The sequence below is a fragment of the Lynx canadensis genome, chromosome A3, assembly GCF_007474595.2.
Source record: "Lynx canadensis isolate LIC74 chromosome A3, mLynCan4.pri.v2, whole genome shotgun sequence".
In the NCBI taxonomy this organism is placed as follows: domain Eukaryota; kingdom Metazoa; phylum Chordata; class Mammalia; order Carnivora; family Felidae; genus Lynx; species Lynx canadensis.
The window spans coordinates 80,189,408-80,210,942 of record NC_044305.1 but is presented as its reverse complement, the minus strand read 5'-3'; the positions used below and the strand labels follow the sequence as shown (position 1 = coordinate 80,210,942).

At 34.0% G+C, this 21,535-nt stretch overlaps 1 protein-coding gene across 1 annotated transcript in view; it reads right to left on the bottom strand.

Annotated features, from left to right (window-relative positions):
- EHBP1 (EH domain binding protein 1) overlaps positions 1 to 21,535 on the bottom strand; it is a 337,775-nt gene that overhangs the window by 171,612 nt on the left and 144,628 nt on the right. The window contains 4 exon segments of the mRNA XM_030310685.1: positions 4,120 to 4,309; positions 11,944 to 12,184; positions 15,958 to 16,080; positions 16,716 to 16,820. Coding sequence (XP_030166545.1) covers positions 4,120 to 4,309; positions 11,944 to 12,184; positions 15,958 to 16,080; positions 16,716 to 16,820 — 659 coding nt within the window.

Sequence of the window (21,535 nt, the reverse complement as noted above, 5' to 3'; positions counted from 1 at the left end):
CATCAGTCAGGATCTTTGAGGGAGCGCTTCTCCACTTGACCAAGCTCATTTCATCATCAAGTGTGCAGTGGAGCTTTTCTCTATGCTATTATAAAAATGTAAGTTTATTTTAATTCCTTATTGTCATTCATTGATAGTTGGCTGTTCATATATTCTGATTTCTATGGAACTGGGTATATACTGTTTAATAATGTACTTTAGCAGATGTGTCTAGCAACCATGTTGTTTATGTTCCTAAACTCACTCTCATAATTTAATTGCACTTTTTACTATGTTGCATGAATTATATCTAGGAGTTCAGAGTTATATATTTATCAACTTACATTCACAGTAAATGATGGTCAGGCACCATTGAGCCTAACTTATCATTTTATTTTACTGAACGGTCATATATTTAACTTCTCTACACATTGGCCTTCTTTCCTAAGTTGTCTTTAAAAGTGTTACATTTTATTATTTTATAAATACAGAAATCAATGGTCTGAAGTGTGGAGTTTATACAGATTTATGACACTGAAGGGTCCTTAGCTGCCTTCAGGGTAGTTTGAATTTTATTTGTAATATAAGTACATGCTTATTATCACTTTGTTTGTTTAAATTCTGACCTTAGTTCTTTTTCATAAATTTTCTGAAAAATAAGTAGTTTCAGGTGCCAGGTGGGGAAATTAATCATCTGGCTGAGCCCTTGTCATTTTATGACACTGAATGCTCTTCAGTGTCTGCAGTCAGTTACCACTAAGTACAGTCTGGCATTTTGTTACACAAAATTGTGGTGTAATATCCTTTTATTATTTGGCTAAAATTTGAACTTGGCTTTTCCCAAAAGCTTAATTTAACTATTATCTCCTTTCAATTTATAAGTATGGAAAGTAATTGGCATGGAGCATAACTTAAAAGCATTAAAACTCTTCAATAATTTTAATGGAAATGTTTTGATGTAAAACATAATTTCTTACTTCCCTCTACAGAATATTGTATATAATACACAGTAAGACTTGATCATGTTGACTGAAAGTTGCCAAAACGGTCCATTATTTTACTCAGCTTTAATATAGCACAGTCTTCAGGAACTACCAGAAGATATATATCTATACATACATATCTACTAGTAGATACATACACACATATATCTACTCCTATGATGAAAAAGCCCCATACTACTGTGTTTTCTCAGCTGCCATTTATCATTTTTTATCAGTCAGTATGCCACTGATTCTAATCTTCCTTATCTCATACATAATTGGATAGTTTGTAGTTTCCAATTTTGGGGGGTTTGGCAATGGTCCATTTTCTTTTTTTAATGAAATCTTACACGAATTCCAACATATAAAATGAAAGAATATGGATTTCTGATGTGGAAACAGAAAAGGGGAGCCAGCGTTCTGCTGCTAGGCCTCTATACCTGGTCTTCAGTGTAGAACACTGAGGTAACTGATGAAACCCCAGGCCACCATCAAATAGTTTAATACCACTTGTCAAAACTAAGAGTGATTTTCTCTATTCTGAAGGATAAACTTTCTTAGTTTGTACCTTGTACATCTTGTACCTTGTACAGAAGGCAACAAAAATATCCACGATCTCATTACTCAGTAACTTTGATTAGTATAACAAACAAAAATGGAAGTAAAACATATGTAAGGTTCAAAATTCAAATAATACAGACAGGTAAAGAAAAAGAAATGCCTTCGTCAGTCTTGCATATCCTTCTCCTCAAAGGTACCCACTATTAAATTACTTACAATTCCTTCCACAGTGTACATGAGTGTGTATGTCTATGTGTGTTCCGAATGTATGTGTGAATAAGGCTTTTTAAATAAAACTTTATGCATACAATAGGTATCATATTATACATCATTATATACTTTCTTTTCTTTTTTTTAAGTTAATATCAGCAATCTTTTTTAAAATTAATTTTTCACAGTTGTATTTCACATAACTGAGAAACATGAACTAACTCCCAGATCAGCAGAATGTGCTACTGTGGATAATATGACTGATTGCATTTCTATTGTCTGTGTCTGAGCTTAATGAGGCACTTTCTAAAAGAAGCATAATGCCTTTCTTATAAATATCCTTTATTCCATGACAGATCTTCAATGGAATACTATCCTCATAATAATATAAAAAATAGCTATGTTATACATCACTACAACAGAACTTAATCACCAGGTGTAGCAATGTTTCTATGGAGCAATGTATTTAGAGTTCCAACTTGGAACTGGGGAACCAGAGGTAGCTCTCTAGAGGTAGAATGGCACCGTGGGCAAAGTATGGGTTTTAGAGTCCAAGGACCTGAATTTTAATCCAGTCACTGTCACTACTAGTTTTATCATTTTGGGCAAGTTACTTAACTAAGGTCCAGTTTCTTATATATACAAAGGAGATAATGATACATATTTTTCAAGTTGTTTTATGGATAAATGCATCCAAGAGGCACTGTTAAGTTCCTTTTCATTCCCCTACAAAGAGATTAGGATATTTTAATTAGCTTCAAACTCCTGATGAACTATAGAAGAGAATGGGGCAGGGAGTAGGCAGCAGAGTAGAGATTTGGGGAGAAAAGAGACAGGTTTAGGTATTCTTGACAGTTAGAATGGTTAAAGGACCTATAAAGCTTCTTGATTCTTACTAGTGCCCCAATTACTGTCTTTTTTTTTTTTTTTTTTTTTTTTTTTTTTTTTGTATCATGGGCACAGGAATTGGCCATCTCCTTTGCTTTAATTTCTACCATTTGCTGCTTTTGTTGATAGTGTTGCGCCCCCACTCCCACCTTCCATAGCCAATTAGAAGATGGAAATCTAGTCTGAGTTTCTCCCTCTAAAGTTACAGGGCTAAAAAATACCTGATATAAAAACAAACACCTGGAGATAGACTTTTAGGATACCAGAGTGAAAACCTCAGTGAACTTACTGTCTCACTAAAACAATGAAAATACAGGCAAACTATTTCAGGATTCTACCATTTAACACAAAAACAAAAAATGAACTGAAATATCCAAGAGAAACTACTGAACTTTAGTGTGCTTGAGAAAAACAGCAGTAGGCACCTGAGGTGGAGTATGGCCCAGATATCACACAACTAATGAAAGTGACAGTTCCAATCCTGTTTCTACTGGCTGGGGGACCTGTGACCTTTACTTTACCCCACTAAGTTGAAGTTCATCTTATTTTTCCCTTACCTACCTGTGAGAATTAAATTATGTATATGATAACAATAACAAATTACCCATGAGTTGATGGGCAAAAATTACTTACCTAAAAAAACTTGCTAAATCCAACATTTCTACCTTAGACATACAAGATATCACACTATTTGAATTCAAATCATTTAAAAGCTCTAGACTTGTTCCAAAAACGTGTTTTTAATCTTTCCATGTAATAATTATGCATTAAAACTTCTAAAGATAGTGACAATAAGGCCAAAATTTTAACTTGACATAAATCAAAATGGCAATATTGAAATTCTTCAATAAAGCATGTCTCAGGACCCTGGGTGGCTCAGTCGGTTAAGCATCTGACTCTTGATTTCAGCTCAGGTCATGATCTTATGCTTCGTGAGTTGGAGACCCACATCAGGTTCTACACTGTCAATGCGAGGATTTGGCTTGGGATGCTCTCTCCTTCTCTCTCTGTCCCTCCCCTACTTTCGTGCACACTTTCTCTCTCCCTCCCTCCCTCTCTCTGTCTCTCTCTCTCAAAATAAATAAACTTAAAAAAAAAAAAAGGCATTTCTGTGCACTGGGCCTTAATCTTTCCAGTATATTTTTCAAAGGATGATTTCTACTCCCTCTTCTGTATCAATACAAACTATTCCTCACACTTAGCTGCTTTAGAGTATTCTTTCTTTAAAGCACCATTCCTATAATTAGAATGTCTTTCTTCCTCTGATTTCAAAACAGCATTTAAAAAAATCTTAATCCAAACTATCCAATTATACTGTTCTGTAAACTTACAGGCTCCCAAACATATACACAGTGTTACAGTATAACAGATTTACTTGCTTTGTACTTTTAAAATATCATCAAAAATAGCAAACAATGACTTTTCTTAATTTGAATTAAACTGCATGGGGGGAAAAAGATTAAACATAATATATGTTTTACTAAGAATAAACTCCTACCTTAGGAGAAGTGGAGAGATCTCTTCCTGCAGAAATAACTGTGTTTTCATTTACTCCTCCTATCTTTGGTGAGAGGGCTGGTGGGGCTGGGGCTTTTCTTTTCACTCTCCTTTCGGTTTCCAGTTCTTGAATTGGATTTACCAAATTATTTGGAGGAAGAGCTGGTTTAGGTTCATAAAAAGGATTAGATCTAAATGAAAGAAGAATTATTGTTAAATGTTAATCTAAAAATATTTTATTCCTAACTAAATTAATAAAATGTTAATTTATAAAACTAAAAAATACTGAAAATGACAAGGAGACACTCAAACTAGTGAGAACCTACAATTTGGAAATAATCACTATTAAGCTGTTATTTTTTTAATCATTAATAAAATTTTTCCCTTTTAAAAAGTATTTAAAAATTTTTTTCATACAAGGTCACACTTAGCTCAATTGTATATAAATCCTTAGAAAAATGTTTATAGTAATAGTAAATCCTATATACTCTTCACAAACAAAAAGGAAATAAGATGTGGAAATATTGATTTGCTTTTTTATGCTCCCCGTATCATTTTTTTCCCTTGCATTTCATTCCTTCTCATTAGGGAACATCTTTTATAAGTCCATTCAGCGAGGTTCTTTTAATAATAAATTCTCCCAGGCACTGAAAATGTTTTTATGTCACACTTAAATGATAATTTCGCTGGGTAGAAAATTCTAGTCAGTTAATTCATATCAGCACTTTGATGATATTAGCCCACGGTCAGCCTATTATTGCTCTTTTTTAAGTCTTCTCCTCAGGTTTCAAGCAATTTTACTATGATATGTCAAGGTGTGGATTTCTTTTCATTTATCCTGTTTCAGGTTCCTTATATTTCCTGAGTGTGAAGATTTATGTTTCATTAGTGTTTTTTTTTTTTTAAGTTTATCTATTTTGAGAGAGAAAGAGAGACAGTGAATGCATGAGTGGGAGAGGGGCAGTGAGAGGGGAGAGAGAATCCCAAGTAGGCTCCATGCTATCAGCAGGGAGCCCCACGCAGGGCTTGATCTCATGAACTGTGAGATCATGAATTGAGTGGAAACAAAGAGTTGGATGCTCAACTGACTGAGCTACCCAGGCGCCCCTATGTTTCATTAGTTCTAAAAAATTATTAGCCATTATCTCTTTGATAGCCTCTCTATTCTCTTCTTTAGAAAATGTTATTAGATGTATGTTGAATTAATCTCTCTCCTTCACATTTTTACAAATTTTTGTTCCTTCTGTGCTATAATCTGAATAATTTCCTCCCATCTATGATCTAATTAGCTTTTTCTCTCTTCATTTGTGTCTAATTTAATGTTAGACATTAAACCAGATATCTAGTTTATGGAGAATTTTCCATGAATTATCCATAAATTTTAAATTTTGATAAGCATTTTTCTTCATACAACCATGTATAAAATACCTCAGGTATAGAGATTTGAGTCATTAATCATTTAAACATTTACTTTAAAGTCTCTACCTGATAAATCTATTATTTGAAGTTTTTGCGTGTATAATCCTAGTGTTTCTTTTGTCTCCTGATGCTTTCTCTTAGTAAATTCTTTCCTTGTATGTTTTGTAATTCTAGATTTCAAGTTCAGGGCTTAATCTGAGGAAACCATGCACATTCTGAGCTGGAAATGCCTCTCTTCAGAGCGTTTTATGTTTGCATTTGCCAAGTGCTTCAGGGGTCATTTTGTGTGTTTTCTTGGCTTGGAGGATCCCAGACCATCCTGCCAATAGAATGTCAAATCCATATGAGGGTGGCCTGTGTGCTTATAACTTCTTGGGGAAGACTTTTTTCCTCTACCTAATCCAGGCCCAAGCAAAAAATCTTCCTGGTTAACTCGCTCTACGAGTAGATGAGTTTTTTTTCTCATTAGTTACCCATAAACACAAGTATCTGGCATAGATGATGATTATTCTTCCTATTACACAATAGTAAACTGTTATCCTGGTACTTATTTATTAGTTTGTTGCATTCTCCACTCCCCCCCCCCCGCCCCCCACACCAGCTGGTTCTCTGGAACCCTGTGTGTAAAGAATAAAATTTCTGAGTCTGTAAGGCTAAGGTTCAGCTGACCCAAATTTAGTGATTATACCAAGATCATTCAACCTAGTCATATATAAGGCCTGTACTGGTAACAGTCCTCTGTTTCAATTATGCATGCTCTTTTAACTACAACAGTACAAGACTCACTCAGAACCAATTACCAATTATGTACACCTCTGCTTAAGAATTTATATATAGATAGTCAAATCACATGAGACTGGGTACCAAGTATATATGGATCAGAGATGGGAAACATATCATACTTGTGATGTCATTCTTACTCTGTACTCATGGCAACAATTAGTGTCATGAGATTCCTTTCTATTGAGCTAGGGTACAGCCACAGAATGTCTTTCAACTCTGGTCAGGGTAGTTACTTTTAACTGAGTGGGGTTGGCATTTATATAGAAACCTATTTCTTGTGTTCTCTCTTCTTCTTATGTCTGTGCATTCAAGAGAAAAAGAACAGGAAATAGATATATATAATTGAAAATTTGCTTTTCGAAACAAAATATTCTTGCCTAGTGACCAAGATATGCTTGATGTATTTACATCCCATGCTTACAACCTGCAGAAGAACTTGGGGGAAATCAAAGCAAGGAACAATGTTAAAATAACTAGGTGTTCAGAAGAAGCTGAACATTCTCTCTGAAAAGAGGTATAAAAGGTATCATATCCAGCCTAGAATGGAGGGCTTATCAATAACATTATTAACTAAGATTAATAAAGTGTTTATGCTGTGCTAGGTACTATTTTAAGTGTTTCACACTTACAACAATCTTATTTCTCCTGATAATTCTGAGAGCTTCATACAGCTGTTTTCAAACTCTAAAAGTAGTTTGAAGGGAGATAAATATAAAGAAATAAGTTGAAAACATAATTTTTTTAACCCCAAAACTTAAAAAAGGGAAAAAACTTTTTCTACCCAAACTTACTACCTGCCAATTAATGTTAAGTGTTCAGGACTGAACAGACCCATGTCAATCAAACTGAATTAATTCAGTTATATGAATTACTTGGATGATATTTAAAAATTTTTTCTTGGTTAGGTTTCTCTATAATAAGCTTGCATAGTACTTTGAAATATGGCAGCTACTACAATGATCATTATTATTAATTTGTTATGTAAATATGGCTACTTTCAAGAAAAACATGTATTAGAGGATATTTTTATTAAAAAAGAATTTGTGCTTAAAAGAAAAAAATGACAGAATCCATTAAAACAGGTAGCTCCTCAGTACACTTTATATAACTTAATTTACAGTACTCATGAAACTTTTATAAAACTTATCTAGTATGTATACAAATATAACTAGATATTGTCCTTTTTCTTCCTGTCTCTGCCTGTTTCAAACCACTTAGGTCTCCCTCCCACTTGAATATTAGTATCCTTTGTCAAAAGAAGGTAAATGCAAGTAGAAAAAAAGCTCATAATCATCTGATTCCCAAAGCTGGATGGTAAGATTCATCATTAACTAGAAACTAATCAAAGGAAATTTTCTTGAAACAATTAGAGCTACATTTCTCACTCTGTTTTACATGGCATATGCAGTAAAAATGAAATTTGTATGTCATTCTAGGGTAAAAATATAGGAAGCTGATGGAAAACAGAAGTACCAGGGTCTCCAGCTGCCCTGGACCACACCTCACTGCAAGACGGACTAAGGGAATAAGTATCTCTGCACATCTATTATTTGCCTGTGAGAAAACAGTGTGCTAGGCACCTAATGGGTACCTAATTTAGTACCCATTAGGTATAAATCAAAGTAAGACAAGAAGCTTCTACTTCTAAGGGTTCCGAATGATCCTTCCTATGGATCAGACATTTCTAAGTAAAACTGAATTTCCTACTCTTTAAGAACAGGATGTGATTATATTTATATGAAGTGTCCAGAACAGTCAAATCCATATAGACAAAAAGTAGATTAATGGTTTTCAGGAGGTGGGGGAAGGGAGGAATTGAAACTAACTATTAATAGGTAAAGTATTTCTTTTGGGGGTGATGAAATGTTGTAGAATTAGATTGTGGTTATGGCTGCACAGCACAGTGAATTAGTTAAGAACCACTGAAGTGTACACTTTAAATAAGGAATTTTATGTTATGTGAAGTATATCTCAATTAAAAAGTACTATTTAAAAAAGTGATTAGGAATAATATCTATTATATATATGATTGTCAACACTGCTTCCTTCTCTATAAAAACAAGAGTTATATAGAATTATTGATCAATGCATTTTTAAAAATATTTAATATTTTTTGTAAAGAAATACTATTTAAGGAATTAGCATAAATCCTATTTCAGTGCTTTCTACATCACTTTGGATAAAGAAAAAAATTTTTTATGCTTGTATTATATACTCGAGCAATAAATTAGTTAAAAAGAATTACAGAAAGAAAAACTATAAATTGATTAGAAACATGATTAATAAACATACTAATAAAGAATAAAATATGAAACAAGAGTACAGTGAAATATATAGTTTTCCTTTCACTTTGAAAATTTATGTTTCTTTGGAAAAACAATCCACATTTATCTCTGAATAAAATTTAATGACAACTTTCCTTCAGAACCAGACATACAACCATACCAGAAATGATTTTATGCTAGACCCCAAAACATTTCATAAATGTTTTGGAAAAAAATATTGTTTGATTTTTGGTTTTTTATTTTGCTACAATAACTAGAATGGCTGAACTGACTTCCAAACAAGAGAAAACTGAGAAGCCCATGTGATTGCTAAGTGGAAAGGACATGTGCTACTAGCACTGAAGGGTGTTTACTTGCTCTTGGTGCTGATGGATATGCTGAGGTTCTGAAGGTTGTTTTACACATCAAAGAACTCAGCACTATTTGTGATAGGTTTATGTCAGAGGATGCAGGAAGAGTTTGATAATGGAAGATGAGTAATACAGGCTTTTCACTTGATGAAAGGTCATAAGTTTATTACTGAAGTAAGAACAAATTTTGGAAGATTTCTAATGTGGTTAGACTTACAAACTTTTAGAGAAAAAAGATAAGAAAAAAGAACAGAGTTCTTCCTGGACTCTCACGTTAGCTGATGAGCAATCTTTAGAATCTGTGTATATATTCCTATTAAAAAAAAAAAAAAGCTGAAGTGTTTATAGGCACCCTCCGGTAATCTCAGATGATTGAGCAATTTAGAATGTTCTTTATTCATGGGAAACTTGTAAAGACTGTGACTTTCATGGGGAAAAAAAAAATGGTCAAAAGGAAACACCCAATGATTCTGATTTTAGTTTTCATTAAGGCATTTTAAACATTTAAACAAACATTAAATGTCTCTTTAACTTGTTAATAGGAAAGAGCAGGGTGTGTGTGTGTGTGTGTGTGTGTGTGTGTGTGTGTGTGTGTGTTGTGTAATACTCATGCCTCTTGGAATGACTGAATGCTTGTACTTAAAGTTTATATTTACATTCAAATACTGTAGGTGTGTGGCTATTACTCAGCACCTACACCACCCATGAGAAATTTTATTTTCATCACACATTAGCTATTTCAAAGAAAGCAAATATAATAACTTTAGCTAGAGTTGAGCCAATTTTTCCAACCCCTGTACAGTTATTAATTAGTATTGAGAGCTAAACCTCGGTTTGGAATCAGAGGATTACTATGATATATTTCTATGTATTTAAGGCAAACTGGAACATTTTAGGTTTTATCAAAATCTAACCAGGCCCATGGAAGCATGTAGCACATGTGAGAGTCATAGGCCATGTGATGTAAAATGGGAAAAAGTTGAGAAATACAGTTCTAGAGCAATAGAAAACAGGTCAACTACCTCATTCTTTCAAACAAGTCTTTCAAATATTTGAATTTGGTTATTATAATTCTCTTAAATAATCTTTCTTCTAAGTCAAATAGTCTGTATGACCTTAATCACTGCTCATTTGATGTGGTTTCTGGACTTTTTTGATGACTCTGTTGCTCTATTCTTTTAATGCTCTGAATTACCAATGTCCCTTGTACAGTTGGCAGAACCTAGAAGTAAAATACTGCTCAAAATAGGAGCTGACCAATGCACAGGAAAAAATGACATTTCTTCCTTCACACGAAGCAACTGCTCCCAACTTTCATACATTGAAGGAGCCTTTTTATTATTTCCCTCACAATCTATTATATCCCCATTATTCTGAAAGATTTTCATACTTACCTGTATTTTTAAAGAAATAACTATTTTTCCCAAGATCTAAATAATCTTAATACACTAAAATTCACATATTTCTAAGGAAAACAAAGACACATACAGCCTCACTACAAGTAAACATATAATTACTATTCTATTAATTTCATCATCTGTGCCATTGCTACATCCATATCTAATGACTTGAGTTTCCTCCTCATTATGGGTCAGATTTTCCTGCTTCTGTACATGCCTGATAGATTTTTCATTGGTTGTCAGACATAGTGAATTTTATATTTTGGGTGCTGGATTTTTTGGTATTCCCTTTGGTATGTTTGGTATATTTGTGTGGCATGCAATTAAGTTACTTGGAATCATTTTGAGTGTTTTGAGCCTTGCTTTTAAGCTTTGCTAGGCAAGCCCAGAACAGCCTTTTGTCTAGGCTAATCTCACTACATTAGTAAGACACCTTTCTGAGGACTCGACCTGATGTCCCACGTGTTAGGAACTGCTTGGAAACAAACTATTCTTGGTCCTGGGTGAACTCCAGGGATGCTTCTGTCATGTTTCCTCTATGTATGCTCTCATCAGTGCTCAGCTAAAGACTCAGGGGGAATCTTCTACAGATCTCTGGAACTCTTTGTATGAGTAGTTCTCTCTTCTCTGATAACTCTGTCCACAATTCTATTCTCCTCAGTACGCCCAAAGTCCAAACTGTCTCCTCAAATCATGGAGATTACTAGGACTTTTGGGTTCTCTCTCCCTAAACTAGAGCTGGAAATTCTCTCCCATAAATAAAACTAAGACAAGTATAGGGCTCATCTTCTTTGTTTCTGTTCTCTTAGAAATCACACTGTTCTGTGTTATTTGTATCCAATGTCTGAAAACCATTGTTTCATATATTTTATTCAGTTTTTTAGTTGTTTAAGACAAGAAGCTATATCCAGACTGTGTTAATCCATCATGGCTAGAAGTAGAAGTTTTACTGTTGCTTTTTAACATACTCAGGGCCACAATCTGCAGCCACACAGGTTGTGAACTATATACCTCCAGAATACAATGTGCACATACCCTTCCCCCATTCTCACCCTAGATTTGAGTAAAATGGCAGCCCTAAACATTCTATTTATAATGAGCTTATAATCAATAACATTCATATTTGGATAAGAATAACTCAAAGATAATTCATACTTTATAATTATGATCTTGTTGTTTGGAATCTGAACAAGTGTCCTCACCAAATAATTATCATAAATGATTATTTGGTTCCCACAAGAGAACCTAATTGAAGTATAATGCCTACAGTAATTGATTAAAAACACCTAAGTGACATTTGTAATGGGGTTCCTGTGGAAAGACAATTAAAATTCTAACCAGAGATTCCAAGAACATATTTCTCTCCATTGTTAGTTTACTGTGCACACACATTCACATGGAAGAGGGTGGGAGAATAAAGGTCAAGATCATAAAAATTCAGGTGGACATGAGATAGATACTAACCTGTAAATTGTATATTAACACGAGGAAAAAACTCTTTTTACCCATGTAAAGGTTTATTATAGAAGCATCTCTTTAGTTAATATAGAGACTGACGTATGATGATAGCAGAATAAAATGTACTTACTCATCCAACTCTTCTTCTTCTGTTTTAGAACTATCAGCATAGAGGTACTTGCTCATGTCCACAGGTCTTACATTTTTTCTTTTTGTAGACTGGGGAGGAGAATCCTTTATAGTTACAAAAGTTTCTGGCTCATCAAATGGGTTCAAATACTGAGGAGTCTGTACCTCTTTAAAGGGATTATAGCTATTATTATAAAAAGATTCTTCTGTTTTTTTAGGTGATGCTGTTTCAGTGACTGGTTCTATAAAACAATAGCAAAAGATGAATTAAATCAAATTAATATTACCTGATATTTTCTTATATTTTTGGTGTTTTCAAAAATAATCTTGAATTAATCTCTTATGAGGCTGAAAAGGTCAAAACAATAATATGTTTTAGAGGGGCTAAGTTCAGAAGATGGGTTACCTAAGATTTTTGTCTACTTCTCCAGGAATGCTGCTTCCTAATATGGCATCTTTGGAATGCACTTTGAGTCTCTAATATTATTAGTATTATAGTATGGCAATTTTTGAAATTTTAACCTTCTTAGAGGTATAATATTCTATTTACTGTTTATTTTACTTGACTATACTAGCTTGCCATCCTAAACTGATATAAAATAAATTTCTGTTTTTAAGAACATTAAGTGAGTTAAAATGTGAAATTGTCTTTGGTAGTTACACAAGCAGAGACCACTTAGGGAAGTGAAAATTCATTCTGGACTATATCAAAAATATACCCACACATCACTGAATTTGTTTCTTCAAAGCCTTCTAAGAGTACGTTTTTGTATGCTGCACAATCTTAAATTTTTAGAGCTTTTAATGAGATGTTTGATTTTTTTCAATATGACTTGGATCCAATCAATACTCTATTTAATAATGTAAAGGACTAACATAAAATTCGGAGGTTGAAAGCACTACATTCAAATCATACTGATAAACTGATAGTCATGTTACACCAAATTCTTCTAAATTCTTCTTGCATGTGAACACAAGTGCAGTAGGGGCAGAGAGAGAATCCCAAGCAGGCTCTGCGCTGTCAGCACAGAGCCCCACACGGGGCTCTGATGAACCATGAGATCATGACCTGAGCTGAAATTAAGAGTTGGACGCTCAACCAACTGAGCCACCCAGGTGCCCCTAAATTTTATTATTTTAAATTTCATTTTGAAAACCAAGGTACCCTTAAAAATAAAATTCTGACTCACAGAATTCTGACTCACAAAAAGCACTCATGTCCTTCAATGATACTTATGACGTGCTTAGTATAATCCTTTTTCTTCTTTTCTATGTCTTAATATTTTAAAACAAAACTAGAACTTGTAATAAAACTGTCCAAAATTTGGTCATGGATTCTGCTCACAAAAATAAATGTTTTCCCAAAATGAAGAAAAGTTTCAGAGAGCCACCAATCATAATGTAGTTTAAAAGTTGGTTTTAATTATGTTGTGCAACCCTGACAAAATATTCTAGAAGGCAGAAAACTGGTTACTGAAATTCTCAAGAAAAATAACTGTGAATTTCATGTGACACTTCAAACAATTTAATCCAATTATTATAAAAATTTCATGACTGACATATTTACAACTTTTACATTTTAACGTTAAACTCCTTTTACTTATATACTTTAGACATTAGCCCAGAAAACTTATTTTGTCTTTATATTGGGAAAAAAAAATTCTGAATTGAAATTCTATACACCATGAAGAAGCAATTACAAAGTGTGAAAGAGATTTCATAAAATCATAATAAATACTGAAATGAATTTAAATAAAATTTAAATTTTAAATTTAAATTTAAATCTAGACTACGCTAGAGAAGACTCAGCAACGGTAACTTTTGTAACACCAGGATAATACTCAAACTTAACACTGCATTAGAATCTTTATAAAATAATGTAAATGAGGCATTTTCTTTTCTCTGTAGGGGCAGAGACTGGAAGATTTTGCCTATTCAATTTTTTATTAACAAATATCAAGTCTCAAATGCTGGAGAAACAGGCAAAACTGGTCAATGGAAATAAGATTTTTATTTTTACTTTCAGGAAGAGGACTGCAAAAACTGATCCAAGCAAATTCATCATTTACAAAACCAAAAACAAGAAAGTATTTAAACCACAGAGCACGATTTGAAGATGGCAGAAATGGCAACAAAGGAGGGTTTAAAATAAGATTATTTTATATAAAAGCTAACAAATACATTTAATAACTTTCTAAAAGGGTCACTGAAGCACAGAATGTCATGAATCTAAGACGAGAATTGAAGCTGTAAAGGCAAATAAAAGAACCATCTAAACAACAGCAACACATTATTTTTTCCTCAAAGGCTTTTGTTACCTGAGGATGCGAATTTTTGATCAATAAAAATTTAAAAATTACTTCTAGAAAAACAAGTATTCTTCTATTAGAAAATACTTAGTCCAAAGTCTCTGAGAGATGTATATTTAAAGAAAATACTGGTTGTCACATTTTCTTTTTTTCTTTTCTTTTTTTTTTTTTTTTTTAGCTCTATAGGCATGATTAAATATTCTGAGTCAGGTTGGCTAACCGCTCCTAAACAAAAATTATGTGTTATCTGCTACTCCTTTCAATACCTCAGAAATCAGACCTACATGTATTTTTTTAAATTGTTTTTATTTGATTTTGAAGTGGAAAGTTCAAATACTGGTGTCTCAAAATGCTGTGGTAATATTTTAAAACTCAGATATATGTAGCACACAACTGAGGAGAAGCTGTGTGGTCAAAAGAAGACACTTGATTAGGAATCTTAGCTCCACCTCCACTTCCATTTACCTAAAGTTCTGATTCAAATCAGTGAATTCCTCTGGGCCTCAGTTTCTTAATCTATGAAAAGAGGCAGCCGAAGTAGATTACTTCTAAGATTTATGATAGCCATTGAGATTTAAAATATATCCTTAATATATATAGCTTACAAACAAAATCTCATTATTTTAAATTTACTAGTTTAGAAGCTGGTAAGAAGGGAGAAAGTACAGAAGAGAAGACGAAACGGATTATAAAGTGAGATTGCTCCAACAAGAGTGAATCCTGAAGTTAAAACTGCATTTTCACCATGAGAGGTAGTAACAAAATTCTTCAAAGCTCATGAGGATTTCATAAGAGCAGTCTAAAAGATGTACACACTGGTTAATCATTCTTGCATTTACTTTGGAAAAACAGTTTAATTAAACAGAGGTCTCACTCCTTCCACAGCTCTTATCTAGGCTTTAAGAGTTCAAAACTACGTGATAAGAAAAATGACTTAGGAAAAAAAAACTCCCTGGATTTATTCCTTGCAAGTATGTTGTATACATGATAGCGGTGGTTTGCAGGCTTCTTTTTGCTCCATGCCATTTACATACACAACCTACTCTCACTACTGACTATAATTCTCAGCCTGAGACATGGAGTGTGGGGTGGAGGGGTTCACTGGACTCTCTGAGGGTGAGGTCAGAGAAGCTGACAGAGAAGCCATCCCCACAACCCCAGGGTCAGCATGTCTCACAACTTGCCCCTACTTTGGTAGGCTACTCTGATGAGACTTTACTATATGCCGGGTAGGTAAAATACTGTTATCTCTAACATTAGAGCTTTACTATCTAACTTGACCAAAGTAATAGAGAATTTAAAAATAAGCCTCATGTAGACGGTGGATGGAGAGGAAGGGTGAAATAGGTGAAGGGGGATTCAGATTGCGCTTATCGTGATGAGCACAGAGTAATGCATAGAATTGTTGGATCACTGTTATGGAACACCTGAAACTAACCTAACACTGCATGTTAATTATACTGGAATTAAAAAAAAAAAAAAAGCCCCATGTAAATGTTTATGTGAAGGTATCTTTTTTTCTTTAAAAATAATTCAATGGAAGCTACTCAGATTTGTTGATCAACTGCAGGTGGCATTGAACACAATAATATCATCATAAACAAAATTACTTTGAGTCTTTGAAAAAAAGAAACTCTTCCCACGTTACTATTCAAAATAACTTCACTTTATAAAGACTTTAAAAAGTACAGAAAAAAATTTGCTACCTTCTGAGTCAGGATCTCCAAATGGGTTTAATTCTGCTACCTCAGGATCACCAAATGGATTTAAATTCACAGTGGCCAAGTCCTTTTCTGCTTCATCCAAAAAGTTAAGTTTGTTGATAAGCTCTGAAAATAAACATATGTATTAGTTCACTATGATTATAGCTAAGTACAATTTTATCAATCATTCAAAAATATTTCAAATTATAATTCACATTAATAATACCTGCAAATAATAAGATGTAGCATTTTACCTATGGCAGAATGCCATTCAAGTATTTTGTAGCATACCAACATATTCAAATAAAACAAAACAAATATATGCATATTAATTTGAAAATTATGTCAGAAAAAAAAGAAAATTATGTCAGATAATGAACGAGAGAAACTTTCATGGGACTCTAATTTGATCCAACAAAAAAGTACTGAGATAGATTCTTAGAAACATATCCTTCACTCCTAAATATGAATCATTTAAATGGGTTTAATGTAAGCAAATATTTTAAAACAGTATACTTATGATATATAAGCTGAGTGAAGATATATGGTCACATAATATGATGATACTGATATAAGGCTTTGCTAAAGATGGTAAGTTATTCTGTTGCCTGTTGGTACACTACAAATTACCAAGAAAACATTCAAGGAAAAGCACAAAGACAAAACTGACAGCTAATAAGTACAGACAGAAGTCAAGAGGTAGCAGGTCACAGTAAATACAGGCAATCAGAAGCAGAAAGAAAGGAAGAAAGCTCTTAGACCTTCAGAGGAACTGGCTGATTTAGCTGAAGGCATATTTGCTTGCTTTATGCAGTCATCTTGATCTTCATCTAAGCTGCTCAGAGCATTCAATTGGTTTACAATTTCTGTAAACAGAAGCCAGTCGAGACAAATGTAAGGTAAGGTCATTTAATTAAAGAGCCATAGAAGCATGCTGTTACTCAAAAAAGACAAAGAGAGGGGATGTTTGGTTAATCACGAGAGTACATTTAGAGGATGTTATTGTGATGGACTATAACAGATGTATTTAACTGAAAGTTAATGCTCTACTCATATTTTAAAATAGAAAACATTTTGTTAAATTTATATCATTAATATAACAACCATGTTAATAAACACAAAACAAAGATAATAACCCAAGAGGTTGACACTGGCTTTTAGCAACCACATTTTGTATTTGTAAAACAGTACTTTAAACGCATATGTTAGAAACAATAAAAAATGTCCTCTGATACTACAGATAATATGTACTATTTTTCATAATATTCTAAATGTACTAAAGGTTTTAAGAAGTGTATCTACATGAATCATGAACATAATAAGCACTTGTTCATGTTCCACAATTTTAAAAATCAGCACAAAATAAGAAAAGTAGAAACAGCTACTGTTTTCTACTCTTGTTTTTCTAACTGTTCTTTTAAAGGAACTCCCGAGTGTTGGCTTTAGGAAATCTTATAATTTAGCCAATAAGAAACAGAACAAAAGACAAGGTTAGATAGAAAAATACTAAAATAAGATAGAATTCATTTGGTACATAAATAGAATCTTTTAACATGATTCATATATATTTTGGACAACTCTGAATATGTGCAATTATCACTCACTGGGTGAAAATTAACTTGAAAAAAGAATAAGAGCCAATAGGGTATTCTATTTAACTCTTGCTGTTTCCAAAGTTACAACCTGGGAATACCTTAGGTATTAGACAAACAAAACAGATCCAGATTATTCAGTGGTAAAGAAAAAAAATGATTAGAAATAGAAAATAGTTATAAATTCAGCATTTAAAAATGGTATTCTTTAGCACTGTAAATCTAAGTACACACTCTAAATTTTATTTGAACTAAATCAGAATACACAGTTCAAAAAGGTTGCCTTCGTCCATTCATTTGTTGTTGAATTAATATTTATTACTCTGTGCCAAGTACTATCCTTAGGGCACAAGGATGAAAAAAAAATACGTGGTATTGCCCTCTTGGAATTTACATCCTATAAAAATACAAATTAATACTGAAACAGACTTAGTAAATGACTACTAGAATATGAGGTGATCAGAAAGATTATAGATCTTTGAGCTAAATATACATAAAAATTTGATAAACTTATTCAATTTTTTTGTCTTAATGAGAAATGCATTTTGCATGGATAAAATTACTTGATATTTAAACAAGGGGTGCTTGAGTGGCTCAGTGGGTTAAGCGTCCGACTTCGGCTCAGGTCATGATCTCACAATTCGTGGGTTCGAGCCCCGCTTCAGATTCTGTGTCTCCCTCTCTCTCTGCCCTTCCCTCGGAAGTACTCTGTCTCTCTCTCTCTCTCTCTCAAAAATAAATAAAAACATTTTTAAAAAAATTTAAAAAGTTAATTTTAATTATGTTGTGCAATTGTATTCCTAGATGTGCAATTACTAGTTAAAAAAAATTTTTTTTAATGTTTATTTATTTTAGAGAAGAGAGTGCAAGCAGATGGGAAGCAGAGAGAGAGGGAGACAGAGGATGTGAAGTGAGCTCTCCACTGACAGCAGAGAGCCTGGCGTGGGGCTCAAACTCATGAACCGTGAGATCATGACCTGAGCTGAAGTCAGACACTAAACTGACTAAGCCACCCAGGTGCCCCACTACATTAAAATTATTTTAAGTAATGCTTAAAGATTTGTAGTTTTTCTTATATAGCTAACACATTTTAATTATTTTATTATAATCAGTGAAGGTGGAAATCAATCATTTGCTAAACATCTTATAAAATAAGTATCATAGAGGAATACCGGAGAAATATGAGACTTGGTCCTTACCTTCAAAACATTAATATTACTCTATAGAGATTTAGATACAACATGGGAATTTCTTTAAACATTATCAAGATGACTCCATCATATGATTAAATTATTTACATTGTGGTATTTCTAGACGTTTAGAATGTTTCCTCCCCTTCACCATGCTTTTAGTGACATCTAAAATCAGTGATGACCATTTCCTCATTAACCCCAAATAATTTCATCTTTCCATTCTGTTCACTGATGACAGTCGTCCTTATCCTAGTTTTCCTATTTATCCATATCTTAAATAAATCTTTACATTACTCCTAGAACTTTTGCTTTAGAACTTTCATTCATGTTAACCAAGTGAAAAGGTAATTCTGATTAGCTATACCAATACTCCCTCTATTTGGTATGTAAATAAATGTTAATTCAAATCATAAAGAGAGGCAAGTTCCAAAGAAATACCATCTAACTTATTTAATAAGCATTTATCAAGTACCAATATGTGTCTTTGGTAGTACCTGCCCTCACGGCTTTATAGTTTTATGGGATAGGCAGGCAAGTGAAGCAATGTATGGTAAGTATGATAAATATTATGATTGAGATATTCATTTTAAACCTGTGAAACTGGAAGAGAGGCATATAGCTCTGAGGTCAGGAAGGCCTTCATTTAAATTTGAGCTAATACAAGACAAACAGACATTATTATTAAAATAAAAGAAAAAAATGAGAGCATTCTACAAGGGCAAAAGGGAGACAAATGAAAACAAGACACATTTGAGGAAATGCAAGTTGTTTGGGGTTTAAGATGCCAGGGTGGAAAATGGAATGAGATGATGTTGGCAAACGTCCTATTGTAAAGATTATTGTGATCAAAGAATGTGAACTTTACTCTGAGAACTATGGGGATCCACTGAAAGATCAAAATGTATATTTCAGTATATCATTTCAGTATTTTTTTTTTTAAATTTTTTTTTTTTCAACGTTTATTTATTTTTGGGACAGAGAGAGACAGAGCATGAACGGGCTAGGGGCAGAGAGAGAGGGAGACACAGAATCGGAAACAGGCTCCAGGCTCTGAGCCATCAACCCAGAGCCCGACGCGGGGCTCGAACTCACGGACCGCGAGATCGTGACCTGGCTGAAGTCGGACGCTCAACCGACTGCGCCACCCAGGCGCCCCTCATTTCAGTATTTCAGTACATCATTCCAGTAGCAACATGGTGGCAGCATTTGGAAAAAAACAGGACAAGAAGCAAGAAGATGAGTGGTTCAGCATCACCACTCCATGAAGGGAGGCAATCAATAAATATCTGCTCATTAGAGAATAAATTAAGAATAAAGATTTGGTAGTTAATTTGACATGAGGGATAGGGAAAGGAACCTAAGGCAAGTTCCAGCTATCTGACTTGGGTGACTATGTGAATAGTGTTCCACCACTGTGATGGGGGCTATTCAGTTGGGAACATACCAAACTATAGGTGTGTGTGAAACTTCCTATGGAAATAAATCAACTGGCATTGAAGATGTTGGTCCGGAGCCTAACATACATAATTTTGTTACGGATTTCTCCCTTTAAAAAAGCACTTTTCTGTTTCTTTTAAATTTCCTATATCAATGTGCTTTATAATATATAATCAGAAACAAAGTTAAAAATGTAAAAGATTTACAATAAAAATTTATTCTCAGAATTTTTTTTAAATGTTTATTCATTTTTGAGAGAGAGACAGAGACAGAGACGGAACATGAGTGGGGGAGGGGTAGAGGGAGAGAGGGAGAGACAGAACTCAAAGCGGGCTCCAGGCTCCACGCTGTTAGCACAGAGCCCGATGCAGGGCTCCAACTCACGAACCGTGAGATCATGACCTGAGCAGAAGTTGGACGCTTAACCAACTGAGCCACCAAGGCGCCCCTCCCCCAATAAAAAAAAATTTTTTTTAATGTTTATTTATTTTTGACAGAGAGAGGGACAGAGCATGAGCATGACACAGAATCCGAAGCAGGCTCCAGGCTCTGAGCTATCAGCACAGAGCCCGACGCGGGGCTCGAACTCACAGACCGCGAGATCATGACCTGAGCCAAAGTCGGATGCTCAACTGACTGAGCCACCCAGGCTCCCCCCTCCCAAAATTTTTTTAAGTGGAAAGCTTTGTCAATAGTTTACTACCTTGACCAAAGCACTTCCTGGCAAAGCATTAAGCTTTGTTTCACCAAATACTTTCACATTTGAAAAATGCTAAAGAATGCTATGTAATAGCCACACATTTCTATCCCAGTGCTACTCAAACTGAGTGTTAAACTCAAAGTGTACAGTATTTGGTCATAGCATCATAGCAACAGTGTGTCAATATGGACTTGCTTCATATTGATGAGAATAAGGTGGAAAACTAAATTAGGGACAGGCAATCGAAGCAAAGGGTCAAGTAACTTGAGATTCTACTGTTAGGAAGGCAAAAGTGGATAGAAATTGACCACCAGAGATTATCACATTGAAAGAAAAAAGGGGATGGGGTGGGGTGGTGGCATTAAGAGTAGGTGGTGTTTTCCTTTTGAGAAAGTCCGTAGTTGAGTTAAAAGAAGAAAAAAATAAAACTGCCTAGAGCTAGAACACATCTGCAAATCTTGCAGCATCCTCATTCTTCTCTCCAAAGCATAACACTGGCCAGTGATGCATCTTTTTTGAGGGACCACGTATTCAAATTCTTGCCCATTTGAAAAAAATAGGGTTGGGGATATCTGGCTGGCTCAGTCAGTTGAGCCCTCTTGATCTCAGGATTGTAAGTTTGAGCCCCGCCTTGGGTGTAGAGATTACTTAAAATAAAA